Source organism: Glycine soja, chromosome 6 (genome assembly GCF_004193775.1).
Source record: "Glycine soja cultivar W05 chromosome 6, ASM419377v2, whole genome shotgun sequence".
Taxonomy (NCBI): Eukaryota; Viridiplantae; Streptophyta; class Magnoliopsida; order Fabales; family Fabaceae; genus Glycine; species Glycine soja.
The window spans coordinates 135,255-156,774 of NC_041007.1; the positions used below are offsets into that span (position 1 = coordinate 135,255).

The window sequence follows — 21,520 nt, forward strand, 5'->3', positions numbered from 1 at the left end:
CCGCCGGTGTATAGGTCCCACGTGTATTTCTTTATTTCCTTATCATAAACAAAAGGGTTTGAATTAGATTTTTATTTTTTGGAAGTAGGTTTGAAATAGATCTACGAGGGTAGTGATATTCGTACGGAAAATATTATTTCAAAAAAAAAATGACGACTGATTGATTTAGCTCAAAACATTAAAAATTAGTAAGCATCTTGTATCCCCTTCGTATGAATGAAAGGTGAGTTTGGTTGGGTAAAAGGAAAAGTATTGTGATATTTAATTAAGATTATTAGATTAAAAAAAAATAAAGTCTGATGATATTAAATTAAGATTTTTTATAACTTAAAAAAAATTCTATTATTTAAAAATATATAAATTTTGATAGATTCTTTTTTATGATGGATTTTATGAATTTTTTTATGAAAAATTACATATTAAACAATCTTATCTAAATTCTTAAGATTTCATGAAACTTTCTTGTTTTTTTTTCCCCCTATAAATTGACATTTTTCTTTTCTCATTATATATAATCTCTTGTCTATTTGTTGAAAGTTGTAGATATTCATATTTTTTTTAATTTTTTTTACCAATGGTCAATATGTCCTCAAACGTGTGATATGAGATATTTTCTCATTTCTTTAAATTTGGGAGGTATTTTGACTACGTGCTTATGCATATAAATGAATATAGATATAAATGAACATAAGAAATATATAATTTTAATAAACATGAGAAATTGACTCACGTATAAGTCAATAAATATATAAATGAGGTTTGAAACAATTATCGAACATATTTTTTATTTGATAAGATCGTTATTCTGAAAATGACTAAGTATCCATAACATTGTGGTATATAATTTTTATGTAATTAACATGATTGATGATGGAATGAGAATAAACTTATTATATATGCTAGGAAAAATTGATTTGTTATATAATAGATTTAAGATTCTTTGACTAAGATGATATTTATTTAAAATGTTAGGTGAACAAAATTCATGAATCTTTATCAATAATTTTAAATATTTTTAAAAAATTCACGAAGTTCTTAAAAATTCATAATGTCGTTTCAAATCTTATGAATTCATATTTTTATAAATCCATTAAAATGTGAACTATAATTTAATTTTTTTAAAAAAGTCATTATATTTTTATAAAGTCTTTTAAAATTCACAGGATTTTTATGTTAAAATAGCCTTTTAAAATCCTAATCCAATACATCTCTTTAGTTAATTGTTATTTTAAAATGATATTTCTCATTTTATTTTTCAAATATCTAATTACAAAGGTGAAGGTAGAAGCTACTTTGACATAAAATAGGCCATATTTTGGGACGTGACAATTTCTCATCTACCGTTTAGTGACATAATTCTATAACACAATTTCACATCCGTGATAATCATGTATTTTTTTCTTTCTTTTTAAGTAGCGTTTCACCCACAACAATTGACAATTTTCTTGACCGTCAAGTTGCTAGACATAACATCATTCACTTACTTTCACCAAACAGTTTAACCTTCAGTTCTATCACTTTTAATTCTATGGGGTCCCAACTTCCTCCAAGGCAATCAAAAGAGAAAGGAGTGAATCCACCGCCGTCATTCACTCTCAACTATCTTTCAGGTGTATATATATAGTGTTTGCACTTACATCCTGCAACCAATCTGAGATGCGCATGTCAAAATTTACAAGTTGGAATGTGTGAATGCAGGCCAGGTTGTCAGGAGAATAAAGTCACACGAACAAATGCTCTATACTATTTTGAAACTTCAATTACATGCCCCCTGGAATTGCAAGAAAACTCGTTAAAACTTCAGCAGCTTCCGCCCCTTTTGCTTGTGAATTGTTTTGTGATGAATTCTTCGACAACAGAGAATCAATATTTTCTGCTGCTTTAGCATAAAAAGATCTATCTGCTAAGTGTACTTAAATTCAATTCCCTTTTTCACATAGAGTGGCTATAAGCTCTGACCGAGCCTTATCAAGGGCACTTGCCAAATTTTCAGGCTTCCTCCCACCAGCCTGAGCAAAATTTGGCCTTCCACCTCCTCCACCACCACATAATTTTGCTATTTGTCCAATAAACTTTCCTGCCTGAATCCCCTGATCAACCACCCCTGGAGTAAAAGCAGCAACTAGACTAACCTTCCCTTCACCTGGACATGAGCCTAGTATCACAGCTGCTGGATCTGTTAGTGTTTCCAGTAAATATTCTGCGGCACTTTTAAGTGACTCAGCATCAACATCATCAAAGCACTCAACTAGTACCCTGGAAATTTTCAACAATCAATAAATAAAAAGTGATACATCTACTTAATGATTAATAAATTTTTAAAGATATTTTTTTCTAGTCCTACATTTAACAAGATAAGGAGATATAAATACAAGGGATATCCTACATCTAACTTAAGTTCAAATCATTTCTGTAGCATCCACAGAATAAATTCAAGGGACTACCAATGATGTGATGCAACACCTCGGCTTCTTAATTGTCAGATTTCTTTGGTTATTATGACAACAAAAACTTCACGTGACAAAAGCTTGAAAGACTTCTATATCAAAGAAACATCTTCAATATTATTTAATCCAAAATCTTTTTTCAAGTTGCTAAAAGGGAAGAAAGCCCTCTCCCCAAAATAATGGCAACATTACTACCATACAGAGAAATATTACCTGTACTGTTTTGAATTTCCCACCAACAATGCTTTGCTTGCAATGACCGAGGCTTTGTAGATTGCTGCTTTTGCACGCACAGCAGAATTTTCATTTCTCACTACCCGTAACTCCTCTAATAGGTTTTCTATCCTTGTTGTCACTTCTTCTGGTTTAACCTTCATAAGGTGATATTATTATATTAATTATAACACATTAAGACATGCAAAATCAATATTGCAGAGCATAAATTATACTCAATTAAAATTTAGAAGTGCTTGGAAGAAAGAAATGGTGCTATGTCTAGTAAACTCCTCCATAGGTAACTAACTCTGATACCAATTGAGAAATACCCAAGCACTTGGGGAACCCTCCCTTACAACCTAGTGGTTACGGGGGGTGAACCAAGGCACTTATGTACTCCACTGAGCATCCCATACTACTTGATGTGAGACTTAGGCACCCCATATTGCCTAAGTACCTATCGGTAAGTATTTGAATGGCACAAAGAGAACCGTTCCAGACTATGATGAATGGCCATCTTGTACAGAATAAGATGGTTTGTCTCTCATCCCTAAGTTTGTTGCACTATAACACCCCCCCCCATATAACTAATAATTGATCACAGTAATTGCATGACACATAGATATTAACAGCACAATATGATTTTAAAATTACGGCCCATGTTGATCAAAAGGAATATTAACTGGTTCTCCTGAGGACGAATTATAAATGTTCAAAACTTAGGCAGGACTATGAAAACTCAAAAGCCAAGATCATGGAACATACTTTGAGAGTGGAACATAGCTGCTTCAGATAAAAGTCTCGGGCATTGATATATTCAATGAAAGCTTCCCCAGCTACAGCTTCGATACGTCTGATTCCAGATGCAATACCCTGTTCTGAGATAATTTTAAAACCACGAATTTCAGAAGTATTACGGACATGAGTCCCACCACAAAGTTCCATCGATACACCAGGAACCTCTACAACACGTACCTGCAGTACACCAAATTTGAAAACCAAAAATAAGCTGCATAAACATCAGATCAGCTTGATATATACTAACATAATGATATTATACAAATTCTTAATCTTTTCCCTGATTTTTGAGAGGTAGAAATATATACACCTAAGATCTGGAACATATAACTGTACTCTGTCATAGAAGTGATGGTGGACCATTAGGATTTAAACTTTATTTTTAGTTTCATTGTTTTATGCAACAGGATATTGTCTTAATAAGATTGGCAGAATCTAGTATCTTACAAGGCCGTGCATGATTTACTACTGCGGTCCATGTGCAAGAGCATGTCAAGAGTTACAGGGACAGTCACTGGTATATAAAAATAACAATTATAATTGGATCTATTTCAAATTTGCCCAATTTTTTTTTGGCAGGAATAGCAATCTAACAATAGTAAAAAGGGAATTTCAGTCAGAAGAAGTGGCGATTTCTGAATTAGTTGTAAACCATACCTGAAGTTCACCTATTTTGAATACACACTTCATGATACATGCTATGAGCTTAGAACTACTAAAATGGAAGTAAGCCAATTGAACTTTGAAGGTCAATACTGAAAGTGTTTGAAGTAAATCTAACCTCTTCTCCATATTTTTCTCCAAACATTGCTATAGCCCCAGCACTTTTTGCATCAACAAGAGGCATCACTTTGGTTTGAAGTAGCGTTGCATCCTCAATCCATCCATTTATTAGTTTTTCAATTTCAGCAAGCTCACTGTCACGAAGTGGTCGATGGAAGTTGAAATCAAACCTGAGACGATCAAATGCCACCAGTGAACCAGCTTGTGAGGTCTCCTGACCAATAACTTTTTTAAGTGCAGCTTGTAGTAAATGAGTAGCAGTATGATGAACCTACAAAGCACCAACTACACTTATTATAATCTTGAACAACTTGTAAGTTTGGAATCTGGAAATATGAATGACTATGATGATGTAAGGATTCATCTGTATTAAAAGATTCACCACATAAGTACATCAAATGAATAAGTCAACAGTTCTTGTACCTTAGCTCGCTGCCTCAGTTTCACGTCAACTGCTGCTTTGACTTCTTTGCCAACCTCTACTACACCCTTTTGGACTGTACCCTTGTGAACAAATATGTTGCCAAAAGATTTCTGAACATCTAATATCTCCACAACAGCTTTTAGTTGATTCTCACCCTCTGAAATATATAGAAAACCATGATCGCCAATTTGACCCCCTGATTCAGCATAAAATGGAGTCTTGTTCAGTAAAACTTCCACGTTACTCCCTTCACTGACCTGTGGAACTGGATTTCCATTTACCGTTAGGCTTTCTATCATTGCTTTACAATGAAGGCGGTCATATCCAATAAATTCAGTGTCAGGTACATTCTCTGCAATATTTTCTCCATTTTCAATGGCAAGTTTGACAGTATTGTGAGCAGCTTGAGATTGACGCCTTTGCTTCTCCATCTCAATATCAAAACCATCCATATCAATACTCACACCACGTTCTTCAGCCACTTCTTTTGTTATTTCCATTGGGTATCCATAAGTATCATACAAAAGAAACACATCTTCACCAGCCAAGCAAGGCACAGTTCCATTTCTTTCTGCACTTGATAAAGCATCAGAGAGTTTCTCCTCAAGCAACTTTTCTCCTCTCTCTAGAGTCTGCACAAACCGAAGCTCTTCTCTCTTCAACTCCTCAAAGATACGAGGTGCTTTGTTCTTCACATCAGCATCAATGTGTGTACTTAATTCCACTACCTTCTCAGCAATCATTGGTAAAAATGCTCCTTCAAGGTCACCCCTACCATCACCATTTATACCAAGCAACCTGCCTGTACGAACAACCCTTCTAATAAGCCGCCGAACTACATAACCTCTCCCAACATTTGATGGGACAACTCCATCAGAGATGAGAAATACAATTGCACGCATGTGATCTCCTATAATCTAAGATATATCGAAAATAAAAAAGGCAAAACAAAACAAAAACAAAATGACACACGTTAAAAGTAATAAGAAAGACAACTATTATAGGTTAAAATAAACTAAGATTGTACTGCAGCTTGTATGAAGATAGTCATATTTACTTTCAGATTTCTCTTTGTCTGATCATCGGCAATACCATATGAAACATTTGCTAATTTAGAGGCCTTCTCTATGATGGGGAAAATCAAGTCAGTTTCATAATTGTTTGGAACCTGCAAAAAACAGTGACTATATATAAGATGGACTTTAGGAGCATGTGCAACGATAGTTCTAGTGCCGTAGAACTAGAAATACTTTTTATAATATAAATGGTCACTTTTTCAACAATGTAAATCGACCATATACCTTTTGAAGAATACGAGCCATGCGCTCCAGTCCAAGGCCAGTATCTATGTTCTTCTGCTTTAGAGGTTCAAGAGAACCGTCATCTTTTTTGTTGTATTGCATGAATACTAAGTTGTAGAACTCTATAAACCTTGTATCATCATTGAGATCCTGATTTCATCCCCCAGGCCCCAACCCACCCACAAAAGATTGTAAAGTATTGTAGTTGACGTGATTTTGAATCCTTCAATCTCAAACCATGGCATACTTACGGCATCTACATATCCCCTCTCAGGATAGAAATCATAATAAATTTCTGAGCAAGGACCACAGGGACCTGTCACTCCACTGGTCCAGAAGTTGTCCTCTTCTCCCAACCTCTTGATTCGCTCAACTGGGACACCGACCTGCACAGATACTTAAAAGTTAATCATGTAAGCAAAAAAGATAATGGTTGAGGGAATTCATTTGTATCTAGCTAACCTCGTGGGACCAGAGCTGAAAAGCCTCATCGTCATCTTCATAAACACTAATCCACAGTCTGTCTGGTGGCAAACCAAACCTGAGAAAGTAAATGAAAGTCAATTATATTTGAAATAAGGAAGAAGAGAGGTGGGTCAGGAAAAGTGTGCTGACTCTGCGGTGGAAAGCTCCCATGCCCAAAGAATAGCTTGTTTTTTGAAGTAATGACCAAAGCTGAAGTTTCCAAGCATTTCAAAGAATGTCTGATGTCTGGCAGTTAGGCCAACATTGTGGATATCATTAGTACGGATGCACCTTTGAGCAGTAGCAGCACAAGGTACTTGTCTTGGAATCTAAGAGGTGTGGTGAGTTAGTTAATTAGAATTAGTAGGAGCCATTTAATTTTAATGTTGAATAAAAATAGATTGACTGCAGCCATATTGATATTGGTCTACGAACCTTGCCTAGGAAGATAGGCTTGAATTGAAGCATCCCTGCGATGGTGAGTAGAACAGTGGGATCATCTGGGACAAGAGAAGCACTGGGAAGAACCTTGTGACCACGGGAAGCATAGAAATTCAGAAATCTCTGCCGTATGGAATCCCCACTCACAGAGTTGTCTGGGTCTGTGACTGTGACTTGCTCGGGAAGAGGAACGCCTTGTGCCTGTGCCTGTGCCTGTGCCTGTGCCTGCGAACATAAGCAAGTGCGAAAACGAAACCCGCTTCCACGGTGTCGTTTGAGAGAGACAAATCCTGCAGCAGCACACAATTACAAACACAAGCTGAAAGCGAGTAAGACGAGACAATCATTGAAGTAAAGCAAAGCAAGTCATTACCATAAGCTGTGCCTGCGGGAATGGCGGACAGCTTTGGCCTTGGAAACGGCAACTGTTGTGATTGCGATTGCGCAACTGGTAGCGCCAATCCTTCCATGGTCGATAACGGATAGATAACTCTCCTTCCCTTCTATTCACTTCGCTCCCCACCACACCACATAATAACCACATTTTCAACTATTTCTCATCTTAATTATCTTTATTTTATTATATTTTTACAAAATACTAGTAATTATTTCTGATTTTACCTACTTTATTATTGTTTTATAATAATTTTTATGATATATTTTCATTTTTTTAAATATTATAAAATGAATTTGCTGATAATTATTTCAATCATCAATTTTATCCATTAATAATTTCCCCCTTATCCACGGCTACTTTAGGTTAGGATTTTATCATATGAAATATGAATTGATTGCTATTTCTAATAAGAAATATAAGGCTTCAGTAAATTTATTATCTATTGTATAGATAAGTTCTTTTTAATTTATTTAGGATAGTTTATTTTATTGTATTGTTTTTAATTATTATCTGAGAACATGAAAATAACTACTAATAATCATTGAATCAAGAATAAAAATAACAAACGGTTGAGATTAAAATATTTGAAATTTCAAATTAAAATTTAATATATCATCAAATCTTTATCCAATTAACCAAACAACAAATAAAATTATGAAAATGTAAATTATCATTCCATAAAACATCTCAATTAACTCATAATTATTATGACTGACATTATCACTATCACAATCACCACTCTAGCCACCATTGCCGTCAACTGTCACCACTTTTATTGTCATGACCTTTATTGTAATTGTCACACCACTATGAGTAATGGTACAATCATCACTATGATTATTGTAGTCTCTGTCACCTTTGTCATCATAACTCATCGTCATCACCATGACTAGTATAAAAATAGATTTGATATAGTCCTATTGATTGTCCTCCTTAGTCACTCATAAAAAGTTAAAATTATATTATTTCAACTTATTTTTATCATAATTGACCGTTTGTCTAGTTGTGTTGTCAATTTGACATGGGAATAAATGCAAAACACCATTTAACTAATCTATAACAATAATAAAGGAAATTCCTAGGCTATGTTTATATTGCATCTTAAATAGTACATTTAAGAATTTTAATGTATAAATAAATAAGATAAAATTATTATTTTAAAATTAAAATTACTTGAATTTTTACTCTAACTTTAATCCAAACATGCATATAAACATCCTCTTAAACTTTTTTTTTTTTATCTTTAAACTGCTACTACAATCTATCTCCCTACTCCTTTTTAGCCTAGTGTTCCTTAATTCTCTCAATTTTGATTTTAGCATATATATATATATATATATATAAAATTAAATTCTAACTAATTAATTAAAATATAAAAATAATAAATATAAGCCAAATTAAGGATTGACGATGAATAAAAATTACAATTTTTTTAAAAGAAAAAAAATCAAATATTATTATTTTAAAATAAAAATAACCAAAATTACATATTCGACAAAAAATTAGAAAAATCAAAGTTATATTTAACCTTACAAAATTTAAAACAAAATAAGAATGGCCAAAACAAGATTTTTACAAGGATGTTATCCAAAAAAAATTATAAAAACGAAAAAAGAAAGATATACTGCAGAAATAAAAAAAAATGTAAACTTAAAAATAATCAAGTATTCGAATAACACAATTTTAAATTTAAATTACCATATACGTCACATCTCTATATAATAAAAAAATATTAAATTTAAGTCTTATCTAAAAGATAAAAAATGTGGACCCAGATTCACTGTTGCGCCTATCTTTCTGCTGGTAAAAAGAAATGAAACCCACTAGTTTCACTTCCCCCATCCCATCATGAACTGATTGCAGAGAGAAGCATTTGGGTCTCCATAGACTTAAGGGGATTTCTGCAAAGGATTTGTTCATTTCTTCTTTAAACCAATAGCAATGGGATGAAAATACAGCTCACTTCTGTATTTAGAAGACAGAAAGTAACTATTTAAATGACCGAAAGTAACTCAAGTTTTAGGCAAGAATACACAACCCTAGAAACGGACAAAGTCAATGTATTCCTCTGCATGGAGTATACAGAAATACATGTAGCCCCATTTGTGTACATAATGATAGAAGCTCATACTGGTGATGCTTCAAATTGTTAGGCATGCAGGTCACTTAGCTTGATTTCCCAGGCATGCAGGCAAGGTTTTGTAGGAGGTGAGGGGATGAGTGGAGATGAATTGGAGATTAGGAGGGTCAAGGTCAAAAGAGAGGGAGTGTATGCACCCCTAACTTCCACTGGCTTTGTCACCAGTCACCACCATTGATGAGCAAGTTTGTTGGAATGTCGTCGCAGACTCCATATAAACAGTTTATCCGATTTTTTCTATTGACAAATCAGATTTGTGCATCACATTTCCGTCCACAATTGAACGGCAGGTATCCAACTTTAACAATTAAAAATTATAAGAAAACTCAGTCGTCGAAACTATTGGACTAAAAATGGAACACGGAACAAAGTAGGAACTAAAAGTGTAGGACGTGCAATGAAACGTATACTTTATTGGATTAAAGGGAGGTATTATCATAATTGGTTCAATTTCAATACAATGGTAGTTCAGAAGCCCTTATCCCGAGCAGAGCAGAGCAGTAGAAGAGTCCTACTCAAAGTCGATGTGCATGTACAGAAAGTGAAACTCATACAGAGAAAGGAAATGAAGGCCGTGATAACATTTGGTAAGCTGTTGCATTCAGTTGCAGTTGACCATTCACTCAGCAACCTGTAGTGCCCACATCGCAAGCAACTTATGAGAGAAATGACATGGCAGTTATAAGAGAGAGCAGAAAAGAAGAGTGACTGACTTGATTTAGAGGATTGTCAGGAGATTTCTTCCACAACTTCCATATCATGTCCTTGTACTGATTGTGAGTAAGACCCGGTTTCTCTTCCTTCAACTTGGGCAGCTCAGCTTCTTCAAATGCCTGCTCAGCGGAATGAAGGGTTAGGGTTAGGGTTAGCAAATAGCGGATTGGGTCCAATTCAATTCATACCTTGAATGAGGCCTTGAGGCGCCTCTCTGGATGGCGATCCGGGGGCAAGTTATCGACGACGGTCATCTGGGCGATGGCATCATCCAATGATCTAGCTTCAATAATCGAATTGTCGCGATTAGTGTTCGAAACCAGCACCATTCTCTCGTACTCTTCCTCTGCCGCCGTCCGACTCTGCCGCTTCTTAGCCTCCTCCGCCTTCCTCTCAGCCTCCGCCTGCTCTTCCTCCCTCCGCCGCCTCAGCTCCACCTCCGTCACCTTCGGCACCGGGATCGACACCCGGGTCGCCTTCTTGTCCACCTTCTTCATCGACTTCTCCAGCTCCTTCTCCTCCTGCTCCGCCAACCGACGCGCCTCCGCTTTCCGCGCGGCTGCCTCCGCCCTCTTTTCGGCCTCTTCCTCCTTCTTCTTCGCGGCGCGTGACTTTGAACCCTCCGCCTCTCGCCAGTACTGGTCCTCCTTCTCTCGAGTCTCCTTCTCCTTGCGCTCCGTATCCACCGCGCTCTTACGTGCCCTTGCCGCATCCGCCTTCGTGTTCACCCCCATCTTCTTCGGCATCTTCTTCTTAGGGTTTCGTTTTCTTCCGATTCCTCGCTCGCTCACTCAAATTTCACACTATGCTATTGCTCGCTGAATGATCATGTGATGAGAGAGAGAGATCCTTCGATTCCCTTCCTTGCTTGCATCATGACATCCTCAATCATCTTCGTTTAACCTTTAAGCCAGATACCATCATCCATGGGCCTCGGCCCACTTCTTGTCCAATACAATCTATTTTCTTCTTCGTTTTTTTTTTTGTTTAATTACAGTATCTTTACTTTAGAAAATCTTATTCGAGAGTCAAGTAAGACACACGATCAATTTTTTCTACAATTATGTTTTTAATTTTGTAATTTTATAGTAATTGTTTTGAGTGGTAGAAAATATTTTTTAAATGGGAAAATATTCTAGATTATTAATTTATCAATTGATTAATACCCTTTGAATTTAATAAAATTTGTCCTCGATGAAAAAGGAGGAGAAAATAGAAATATGGGAGAAGATTATTATAAATGGAGAATTTTGTAGCGGATTGGATTGGGGTTTCGCTGTGAAAGAAGGAAAGGAAGGGAACATAGAACTTGTGAACTTGAGACAGCGCACAACACAACAAAACACAATTACAGCAGAAACAAACCTAAATTTCCGTAAGCCTCTCTCTCTCTTTGCTCCCATTCAATTCAATCGAATTATCATTTTGCTTTCTTCCAGGTGTTTTGCCTCGGCTGTTGATGTTGATTTTCGCGCCTCTATTCTCTTGTGACTTCTGCAACTGCTCAATTCACAACAATTACTTTCTATCTTTTTTGGGAACTCTGCCTCAACACACTTTTACAAATACTTTTGTTTCAATTTTAAAAAGAGCAGAGCAGCTGAAACTTTTCAAAATTGAACAATCAGATTCTAGCAATCCCTTTTGATTAAAAACGGCATGACCAAAACCAAAATACGTGAGCCATGCTATCCATTTCAATGCTTCTCTATGTTGGTGCTATTCAAGTAACTTTGGTTTTCTTTCCGGTATTTTTATGGCTATTCTGAGTTATATCTGATACGATTTGCATGCATTTCTTGTCTGTCACTTTTTTCTTTCTGTTTCGATTTAATAAATCATAATCTACGTAACTATATATTTAATAAGTCCATGCTATGTAAGCTCTGCAGTTTGAAGTGCAGTCTAAAATGAGCTTATTAACTTTTTGATAGACACTTTTTCGAGTGTTTACTTAAAAAGCAGTTTTAATGAATCATCAAGTTTAATTTAGTCCGAATTTATTATGAAAAAACAAACGCAAGTTAGCTTTTGAAATGGCTTATTATGAAATAAAAGTAAGTGAATTTTAGTTGTAGAGGACTTAACTAATATACTTAGGACAACAATATGAAATTTGTGAAAACAGCAGAAATTGGTGGATGAGAAACATTTTTGTCTTATCATAAATTGCAGTTGATAATGATTCAAGAACTCATGATAGATTGACGCATGGATCCTGACAGCAAAAAATTTGGTGGAGGTAAAAATTAATCATGTCTGCCCTTTGCTTTGGATAGATTATTTTAAATATATCTCTTTTTTTTGGTTATTATATATGCTAGTACTGATTTCCTATCAGCATGACATTGACTGTACACATAATTCTATTTAAATACTTGGTTAAAAGGTATATATATAGTAGTCACATGCCCACTTAAAATATGCATGTACATTTATCTTTTAATATTGACTGTTCTAAAAACATGATCTAATGATTTTTATTATTATTCTCATTTCTCAAAATAACAAGAGTTCTTACTTTATATGATATATATATATATATATATATATATATATATATATATATATATATATATATTTATGGTCAAGATTAAGAGATAAATTTACATCACTCTTTTAAGTGGTCATATAATTATTAATTTCTAATTTTGATTATTCATGTATGATTGTATAACCCAAATTTATAATTCCCACATTTTTAAAATGAGAATTGTTCACTGTATATGTCCACACACACATATATATGGTGGGACTTGTGACTAAACATTGTTCATTAATTGGGAAGGAGTATTGGTATGATACCCTTATAAAAAAGGGGTGAGTGTATAAAACATTGTTGATAATGCTTTCATTTTGCTCCCTCCCGATTGATTTAATTATCATGCTAAGTGTCTCTGGGTTATCCTATGCCCACGGAGGCACTTAACTTTATTGCTTATGGATTTTAAGGCTTGGTGTTGAAATTTAAATTGAGTTTTTTCTTGGCTACTTATTTAGGCTTAATATAATCATTTATCAAGATTGATTGCTTACAATCCAATCTCTGATATAAAACCACTTACAATCCGATTAGTGTTTTATCTTTATATTGTGTCATAAACTTTTATTTTTGTTGTGATTTAAAGATTATTTTTCTTATCTATGTTATGTATGAGTGTGTGTGTGTGTATATGTATTTAAATATAATTTTTTATTAGGTAGGATCTTATCTTGATGCTGGGTTGCTGACTACGTTGACAACAGTGTGCTTCTGCTATTGATTCTGTTAAAGTAGATTAGGTTAACAGTGCTACAAAGTTAAGCAGTTACAGACTGCATCTCTAACTGCTGCTAGTGTGCGCGTATAAAATTACTCTCTCTCTCTACAGAAACTTAACTATATACTACTATAAAAGTGGCATTTGGAGTAGTTCTTAACCAACTCAATTTTAATTTAGAGTAAATATCCAATTCAGTCCTTGAAATAAATCATTGAACCTAATTTAGTCCTAGGACAAAAAAGTCGTCAAATAGTCCTTCTTATATTTTGGATTTGGGTCTGCTCAACCCTAAAAGCTAGCTCATTGGGTGAGAGTTGCTCCTCACATATATACTTTATCTTGACTCTATCTTTAACTAATGTAGACTTGAGTTTTTCCCATTACATCCCCTCATGCCCAACATTTGGTCTTGATATGTAAATAATATGGTAGGTGACTCATTTAATGGATCTATAGTAGGCTCTAATACCATCTTATATTTTGGGTTTGGACCTAATCCAAGCCTTTGCTAACTCATAGGATGAGGGTTGTCCTCCACTTATATGGGTTATCTTAGCACTATCCCTAACCAATGTGGAATTTGGGTTTTTCCCAATACGCTTTATTAAGAACATGGCACAATTTAGTACTAGTCATTTTTCCTTCATTTTTAGGACATGATTAGTTAGAAAAGTGAATTGTCCCAACTTAGTCCCTAACAAAATCATTATTGGCCCAAATTAGTTTCTAAAAATGTTAATTTTAACAGATGGAAAGATTAAAGTGTCCCATGTTTGTAATTTTGAGAGACTAAATGGTTAATTTTTTTCTCTCAGGATCAAAGTGTTCCCATGTGTTTTATTTTTCTTCTGAAAGACCAGTTTAGGTATTTACTCTTTAATTCATATGCCTAGAAAAGCAACTTGTATAAACTAATCAGTCTTTTGTTGGATTTTTTATGACAGCCAAATAAGCATGTCTTTGGAAATAAAAAATTAAATCCCATTTATTCCAAATTTACCGTGATTTTCAGATAACCTTTTTCACTTATTGCGGGGAACTTTGGTTATCCGTCTCAATTTTTTTATAAGAAATTTAACATCTGCTATTTTTTTATTATTTATTTTCAGTTTATGGGTATGGTTGACAAAATTTTAATATCAATTGTAGTTGTTCATGATTTTATTTGCCAATTTGAAATCAGTTAGATCACTTTTAGAACTTTTTAGCATCATTGCTTTAGGCCACTGTTCTAGTATGGCAAATATGTTTTATATATATATTTTTCCTATGCTTTCTGATTGAAGGCATATGTTATTTAAAATCTTAGGGCCAAGAGAATTGACAGGTGCTGTGGATCTATTAAATCACTTCCAATTACTCCCACATTTTGAGTTTTTCTGCAAGAGGCCACTTCCTGTTTCAATTTCAGATGCACACTATTTATACAATGTAGTAGGTGACATAGAAATCAGAAAAGGAGATGGGATGCAGTTGGATCAACTTATTCAAGATACATCTTTGTCCAGTGGTTCTAATTATCATATACAACCTTTGGACCTCGATATTCTAAAGGAGGCTTTTCAACTCAAGGAAACTGTTCCCATTGATTTGCCTGCTGTAAGAAATCATCTTCTTTGAATTTGATAATGCTTCTTCTGTTACTTCATTGTTGTTCACTAAATTGATAGACTTTGTTATCCTTGTTTTCAAATTTCAAAATCAATATAGTCAATCTTTTCCGTATTAGAATTGATTGCATATATGCTTATTCCTTGTATTTTTCTCTGATAGGCCGAGAAGGGGATTCTGACTGTTGCAGGAAAATCAAAAGGTGAATCTAAAGATGTGGAGAAGAAGCATAAAAAACACAAAGACAGGGACAAAGATAAGGACAAGGAGCATAGGAAGCACAAGCATCGTCAAAAAGATCAAACCAAAGACAAAGAAAAGGAGAAAAAGAAAGACAAAAACAGGCATCATGATTCTAGTGCTGATCCTTCAAAGAAACACCATGAGAAGGTTGGTAAATTTTAAATTGATGCATTTGCTTTGTTCACGTGAAAAATCAGTGTTCTAAAAGTCCTGTCATGTTGCCATCTAATTCAATAGTTTTGCTTCATCAGCAACTCATGAAATTTTCATTTGTATTGTGCTGATGGTGCTGTTAATTTTTTATTGCTTGTGACTTAGGTCCTAATAAAAAGTATCTGTTGCATATGATGTCAGCATTTTCAAAAGGATTTGTTTCATATACTATTCAAAAATGTCACAGAAATGTACTTCTATATTTAAACCATTTTACTCAATATGGTTACAGAAAAGGAAGCATGGTGGAGATGATGATCTTAACGGTGTGCACAAACACAAAAAAGTAAGGTAATAAAGGGAGAAGCTTTGTCTCCAGATAAGTTGTCAAACTTTTATTCCCATCTCTTTCTTCTCTGTAAATTTTCTGCGGTCTATTGCTTCTCATAGTCCCCTGTTCATTCGTTAGTGACGTTTTGTTTTCTGTTTCTTAATTTTACTGCAGCATTAGAGCTCAAAAATTGATGAATTGGGGGCAATAAAGGTTGCAGGCTAAAATGGTTACATATTGTAGTTCTCTTTTCCTCAAATGGTTGTTCTCATTTGTTAAAGTTTGTGGAGGGGTCTGTCACTTGACATTATCAGATTTCTTGAGGTACTTAATTATATTTGCTACAATCTTTAATTTTTGTCTGATGTCTAGGTGCTTTGTTCTTTTGAGTTTTTTTTTAATATATATTTTAGAGGTGGTTGATGGTGCATCTTTAGTTCTTTTTTTGGTTTCTTTAAGTACAAATTTTAGTTCTTTTTTGGGTCTCTTTAAGTACTAATTTTAGTGTTTCTCAATTTTATTTGCTGAATTATTTTAGTCACGCATTCAATTCTTACTTAGAAGAGTTATGTAGCCATCATGTACTACATAGCAAAATGTTTCTACTTCAAGAGCAAGTTTGCCGTCTATGTTGGAGATCTCACTCTCACATCGGCTAGCGATATGGCCAAAGTAGTATATATAAGTGGGAGGCGTCCCTCATATCTTAAGCTAGCTTTTTGTTGAGTTAGTTCCAAACTCAAATTCCAAGATGATATCAAAGTCTATCCTAGTAATTGTTGTTGTGCCTGTCGGGTCACTTGCTATTACCATCCATAGATGTTCAATCTTGCAAACTTCACACTTGAGATGTCCAATCCTTAGCATGAGGGGTGTGTGTTGGAGATCTTACTTCGATTAGTGATATGACCAAAATAGTATATATAAGTAGGGACAACTCCCACATCTTGAGCTAGTTTTGAGGTTGAGCTAAGCCCAAACTCAAATCTTAAGTGTGTTTTTGGGAATCTACTGCATTCCCTGTTTTGCACTTTCTGAGGCAATTTCCCACTTTCCCAAGCAGTGAATGTGACTGGAGAAAATTGTAACTTTCACGTTGAACAAAAAACCATGAATATAAACACACCCTAAGACTTTAGTGGCAATTTGATATAGAATCGTTGGGTAAGGGGAGAGAGGAAGGTGAAGAGACAGTTGACATTTATTATTTACGAAGAATTTCGTGATTGAATCTAGCTTGGGCTGCTGCTTTTATTGAACCTGATTGTCAAGTATTATAATACAGTGGCCTTCTTCCCCAAGTATTTAAAAAGGATTGATTTTGTCCAGATCTTGAAAGCTACTTTTAGTAGATTGTCTCGGTAAAATCTTTAGATAATTCCTCTAGCCTTTGCCAGGTAAGAAAAAGAAAGTCAAAAAGCATGTGAAGTTTTTCATATTTGTGTTTTTTCGAAGCTTTTGTATAGAGCTTGTTTTGTTTGTCATGTAACAACTAGGGAGCTATGCCATAATAATTTAGTAATGTGTAATCCCCGTCTTATGTAATTTCTCTGGTGCTTGAGAGTGTTCACTGCAGAAGTTTCATAACCCTACTCATTCCTTCATTTATGTTTTATGGTCAATTATTTAATTGCCAAGGTTCTGTGGTATCTTATTATTATGATGGTGGTTTGTAGATATAAAACCATTCATGAACCTTCACCTTATAGATTAAGCTTTTGGTAGAGTTAGTTCTTGACAAGGTATCAAAGCCTTTAATAAGAACCCAAGGACTCGGGAAACCCTCCCTTAATAGCTAACTATCAAGGGGGAAGAACCAAGCTGCCTAAGTATTCCAAGGAGCATCCCATACTACTTGACTTGGGACTTAGTCACCTCATATAACTCAAGCCCCCATCAGCCTCTATGACCAAATGATAAGGAGTTTGATTCTATTCACCTCCATTCATCTAAACGAAACTTGAATTTCAGTACATTGTATGGAGGGCCTGTACATTTTTCCTTGCTTCAAGCCCAAAGGGCTCTTCAATGAGGGGACATGTTCAAAATAAAACTATTGGAATTAGTAGTTAAATGCCTATTGGAATCTGTAGCAACTAGCAATTAATTTTCAGATTCATGTACATAGCTATTCTTATACTAGAGTATACTGTCTAAGGAACTAGGATCATCCTTAATCTCCTTATAATCATTGTCAAATTGTATATAAATACTAGATCAGCTGAATAACTCCCTCTATCTATTCAGAAAATTCATTCTCATAATCCCTAAAACTTTCTTAAGGTGGTGTCAGAGTGAGCTTGGTCCCATCTCTTTTCTGTCTCTTGAAGGCTTCTGCCTCTCATTGAGCAAAACATTCTAATCCCTAAAGTCATGGAGAAGGAATACTATTAACATCTGGATAAACCTCTTGATGACATCCCAGAAGAAAATTGCAATGAATGGGAAAGACTTGATATAAGCTCTGTGCCTTATTTTGGCAATCTGTTGAGCCAAGTATCTTGATGAATTTTAGAGCCTTCAAAACCCATCTTACCTTCTGGAAGAAAGCTCAAAGTGCTTTTCCCAATGGCAATTAAAGGCCCTATGATTCAACCCAAAAGTTGGCTATTCTTAAACAATCTGATCATGACATGGTTTCTTATATTTCAAGAGACTGGTTAAAGGTATAAAGGCCAAGCTTGATGATTTATAAATGGTGCTGGTTCTTTAGAGGAATGCATCCAGATTTAGATCATATTTGTGATCCAGTCTTGCCAAGAGGTTCCTTCAAAGGTGAACTTAGTTATTATTAAAGATATAGGCTGTGTTTGGTTTTCTGTTTGGGGTGCTCCAAACTGAGTTTGATGAGTAAAATTAATTTGTGACATGTTTGATTATTCTTAAAAATACGTTTGCATGTTAAATTTTTGTTTAGTAACTCAGTTTTGTGGAAGCAAGACTTGGGTTGCTTTTACAAAATTCAAACATGCATATAGTCATGTTAGAGATATACTCTTCATGTTATCATATATACTAATATACGTTTCATTTTCATTGTAATTTCACTTTAGCTTTTCTCTGTAACAGATTAACCTTTTCTGTTATTAGTTACCTGCTGACTCAGCAGTGAATCATATAGCGTAGCTATATATTGTCCATTTCTTTGTACTTTCAATCCCCCTCCCTCTCTCTGTTATTCTGAATGCTATTATAGTATCATGAGCTTGTAATTGATCCAAGCCATGGCTTCTCCGCGCAATTCAGCTTTTGACCAAGAAAAATGTGCATCCAATACTTTTTCTCATCAAAATTGATTCCAAAAATTGTCATGGAAACAAGTATGAAGGATTATCCGTGGTCACAAACTTCATCGTGTTTTGATTAACCCTACCATAAAACTTGCCCAATTTTTAAAATCTTCAAATTATTGACTTGAAGATCTTTCTTTTGCTTTATATTTCCCATAGGGTTTTAGAACATCTTGTCAAATCTTAGGGTGTGTAGTGTAGGTGTTTGGTAATTGTATGAGAATCCATAATTGGCCATTGGTGGATTAGATATCAGGACTATTGTTTTCTGATAACTTTCAGGAAGAAGAGAAAACTAATGCTGCTTACTATATTTTATAGTAGATATATGTTTTAGTGGGGAAAGTGGTTTGGTGCAGTCTCATTGAAAGAATATATAATTTGAGTACACAAGTGCAAAATAGGATATTGTGAATTTTTCAAATTAGTTAATTGAGACAGTATTTTTTCTTAAAAAAAGAGCATGTTACTGCATGGTTTTATGGAACCTTACCAGACAGTAATAGAAGTTCGACCTGAAGGATGTTAATTATGATGTAAGAAAGTCCCTCATGTTTAATCAAACAGTAGAGATTATTGGCAGATGCATAAATAATGATTGGTAGAGAAAGAGAGGAAGTATCATGAGAAAATTAAAGGCCTAAATAAAAATATTTAAATTCAAATTAAAACCATTTAACCACAAAATCTCTAAAAGATTCAACAAACATAAAATCAAATATCTAAAAGATATGATTTATCACGTTCTAAAATATCTCAAACTTACCATTATGATCACCATCATGCTCGTCGCCACCACCATAACCACCGCTACCACCATTGTCGAGGACAATCACTTTGGTGATGGTGGTCATGGTGACGACAAAGGCGATGGTTATGATGGTGGTTATGACAATGATAGTTATGATGGTTTTATGACGTGATAAATTAGATCTTTTAGAGATTTTATAATTAAATGAAGTTTTAATTTGAATTGAAAATATTTTTAATCTAGGTCTTCCATTTTAATCTAACGGTTCATTCTAAGTTAAGTCTATGCCCAAGGAGTTTTGGGCCGAAACTGTTTCATGTGCAGTTTATTTGTCTAACCACTCTCCTACAAAGAATGTCAAAAGCCTAAAGCAAGCACCAAGGGTATGGAATAGGGGCATTGACAAATACTTTCAAGCTCATTGTCAATATGAGTATGCTCGTTATGTTAAAAAATTTGATAATGGTGATATTCTCCTTGTTTGAAGAATTATGTAATGCCTATGATTTGTTTCGTTATAAATAGAACACCAAAGCATGTTGCCAAGTGTGCCAAATAAAGAGAATCTTCTCTATTCTCTCTAGTCTCTTCTCTTTTTCTAACATAGTCAAGAAAGTGTAACAATAACCTGATAAAATACAGGGACCTCATCCTTGGGACCAACAATTGTTTTAGTATATAATCAATTTTAATTCCTATTGAACCCTTAATTATAAATTGCCAGTTCTACATATGTTAGATTTATTCTAAATTACTACTTCAGATACGTGCTTGTTCTCCCCTTGCACGTATACTTTCACATGTCTGATATCCTTTTATAATGACAATTTTCCTTAAATTAACATGTTGATATCTTCATTTTTCATTCTGACTTGTACAAAGTTCTGACATTGGTTTCACGTTGGCATATCTCTGGACAGGTTCTCATTTCTGATAATTGCATTATGGAACTGGAAACGCGTAAAAGACAATAGAAGACGCAAGTAAATAAATGTTTTGGATTCTGGCAATGGAAAACAATGCTCGCCAATCCTTATATCTTTAGTTTGTTTCATGATAAGCGTTGTTGATAGTTGCAGTATGCATGATGCCTTCTAATTTTTTGCAGAGTAGCTAGTGATCTGACTAAATAGTATCATGAAGGTGAATTCACCTGATGAAGGAAAAGGATCCAAGGTAAAATTTGCTGAAAGTGAACCCTTCTTTTCTTTTTCTTTTGTATAATTAACACTCATTTGATATAATTTCCAGTAATTTGCGACACTTCGGTCTTTCTTTCCCAGTTTTTTTGGCGCACTGGATAACAAAACATGTGTGCATTTACTTTAATCTTTGTAGATTTTTCGGTCTATATATATTCGTAGTTTAAATTAAAGATAACATCTTATTTAGGATGATTGAATTAAGTATGCAGGTTGTGCACATTGATTACTTTCTCCTATATCTTGTACTAAGTAGCATGCCTCGCCTTAATAGTGTTTGAAGGCTTAGGCACCAAACAAACTCACCATTTGGTTCGAACCAATATATGTTGTATGTTAAGATAAAATGTTCAGAGTTCTTCAATTTTAAATGATTATTTTAAGGTGGCCCTTCAGGGGACCGTTCGTAATTTATTTTAAATTGGAAGTCTCAATAGTGAGTGTATATCTAAATGAGAAAGTAAAAGTGGCACGATCTCAATGCAATGATTTCTAAATAAGTTTTGCCCCCTTGCCTTAGTTCGGTAGACGCACACAGCTAATTATTAGT

General features: G+C 34.5%; 3 protein-coding genes across 8 annotated transcripts; 1 reads left to right on the forward strand and 2 right to left on the reverse strand.

Annotated features, from left to right (window-relative positions):
• Nucleotides 1–1,361: 1,361 nt before the first annotated feature.
• Nucleotides 1,362–7,398, reverse strand: LOC114414394 (alanine--tRNA ligase, chloroplastic/mitochondrial-like). The gene is made up of 12 exons (XM_028378642.1): nucleotides 7,249–7,398; nucleotides 6,870–7,165; nucleotides 6,585–6,763; nucleotides 6,432–6,510; nucleotides 6,221–6,355; nucleotides 5,970–6,119; nucleotides 5,726–5,836; nucleotides 4,668–5,585; nucleotides 4,243–4,515; nucleotides 3,429–3,638; nucleotides 2,661–2,818; nucleotides 1,362–2,256 (listed from the first exon to the last, which is right to left on the reverse strand). The coding sequence occupies exons 1-12, from the start codon at nucleotides 7,343–7,345 to the stop codon at nucleotides 1,920–1,922; spliced, it is 2,943 nt and encodes a 980-aa protein (XP_028234443.1). The 5' UTR covers nucleotides 7,346–7,398; the 3' UTR covers nucleotides 1,362–1,919.
• Nucleotides 7,399–9,798: 2,400 nt separating this feature from the next.
• LOC114414396 (coiled-coil domain-containing protein 124-like) lies at nucleotides 9,799–11,119 on the reverse strand. Its single transcript, XM_028378646.1, has 3 exons — nucleotides 10,315–11,119; nucleotides 10,126–10,245; nucleotides 9,799–10,043 (listed from the first exon to the last, which is right to left on the reverse strand). The coding sequence occupies exons 1-3, from the start codon at nucleotides 10,870–10,872 to the stop codon at nucleotides 10,032–10,034; spliced, it is 690 nt and encodes a 229-aa protein (XP_028234447.1). The 5' UTR covers nucleotides 10,873–11,119; the 3' UTR covers nucleotides 9,799–10,031.
• A 180-nt stretch (nucleotides 11,120–11,299) lies between these two features.
• On the forward strand, nucleotides 11,300–21,347 carry LOC114414397 (mediator of RNA polymerase II transcription subunit 19a-like). Of its 6 annotated transcripts, none has more exons than XM_028378650.1 (8): nucleotides 11,302–11,501; nucleotides 12,302–12,368; nucleotides 14,699–14,716; nucleotides 14,801–14,988; nucleotides 15,163–15,390; nucleotides 15,689–15,747; nucleotides 15,902–16,051; nucleotides 20,689–21,347. In XM_028378650.1, the coding sequence occupies exons 2-7, from the start codon at nucleotides 12,338–12,340 to the stop codon at nucleotides 15,936–15,938; spliced, it is 561 nt and encodes a 186-aa protein (XP_028234451.1). In that variant the 5' UTR covers nucleotides 11,302–11,501; nucleotides 12,302–12,337; the 3' UTR covers nucleotides 15,939–16,051; nucleotides 20,689–21,347. The 6 variants fall into 6 exon arrangements, with proteins under 6 accessions (XP_028234450.1, XP_028234451.1, XP_028234453.1 ...); XM_028378652.1 differs by having other exon boundaries at nucleotides 11,304–11,501; nucleotides 14,828–14,988; XM_028378648.1 differs by having other exon boundaries at nucleotides 11,307–11,501; nucleotides 14,699–14,988; nucleotides 20,689–20,751; nucleotides 20,877–21,347.
• The last annotated feature ends 173 nt before the right edge of the window (nucleotides 21,348–21,520 follow it).

Excerpts from the sequence above, each read along its gene's own strand:
- LOC114414394 (XM_028378642.1), bottom strand. The coding sequence starts at position 7,345 with ATGGAAGGATTGGCGCTACCAGTTGCGCAATCGCAATCACAACAGTTG. Across the intron at positions 6,764-6,869 it reads AGCCTATCTTCCTAGGCAAG|ATTCCAAGACAAGTACCTTG; the intron begins GTTCGTAGACCA and ends CACACCTCTTAG. Across the intron at positions 4,516-4,667 it reads AACTGAGGCAGCGAGCTAAG|GTTCATCATACTGCTACTCA; the intron begins GTACAAGAACTG and ends GGTGCTTTGTAG.
- LOC114414396 (XM_028378646.1), bottom strand. The coding sequence starts at position 10,872 with ATGCCGAAGAAGATGGGGGTGAACACGAAGGCGGATGCGGCAAGGGCA. Across the intron at positions 10,246-10,314 it reads GCCTCAAGGCCTCATTCAAG|GCATTTGAAGAAGCTGAGCT; the intron begins GTATGAATTGAA and ends TCCGCTGAGCAG.
- LOC114414397 (XM_028378647.1), top strand. The coding sequence starts at position 12,338 with ATGGATCCTGACAGCAAAAAATTTGGTGGAG. Across the intron at positions 12,369-14,698 it reads CAGCAAAAAATTTGGTGGAG|GGCCAAGAGAATTGACAGGT; the intron begins GTAAAAATTAAT and ends TTAAAATCTTAG. Across the intron at positions 14,989-15,162 it reads TTCCCATTGATTTGCCTGCT|GCCGAGAAGGGGATTCTGAC; the intron begins GTAAGAAATCAT and ends TTTCTCTGATAG.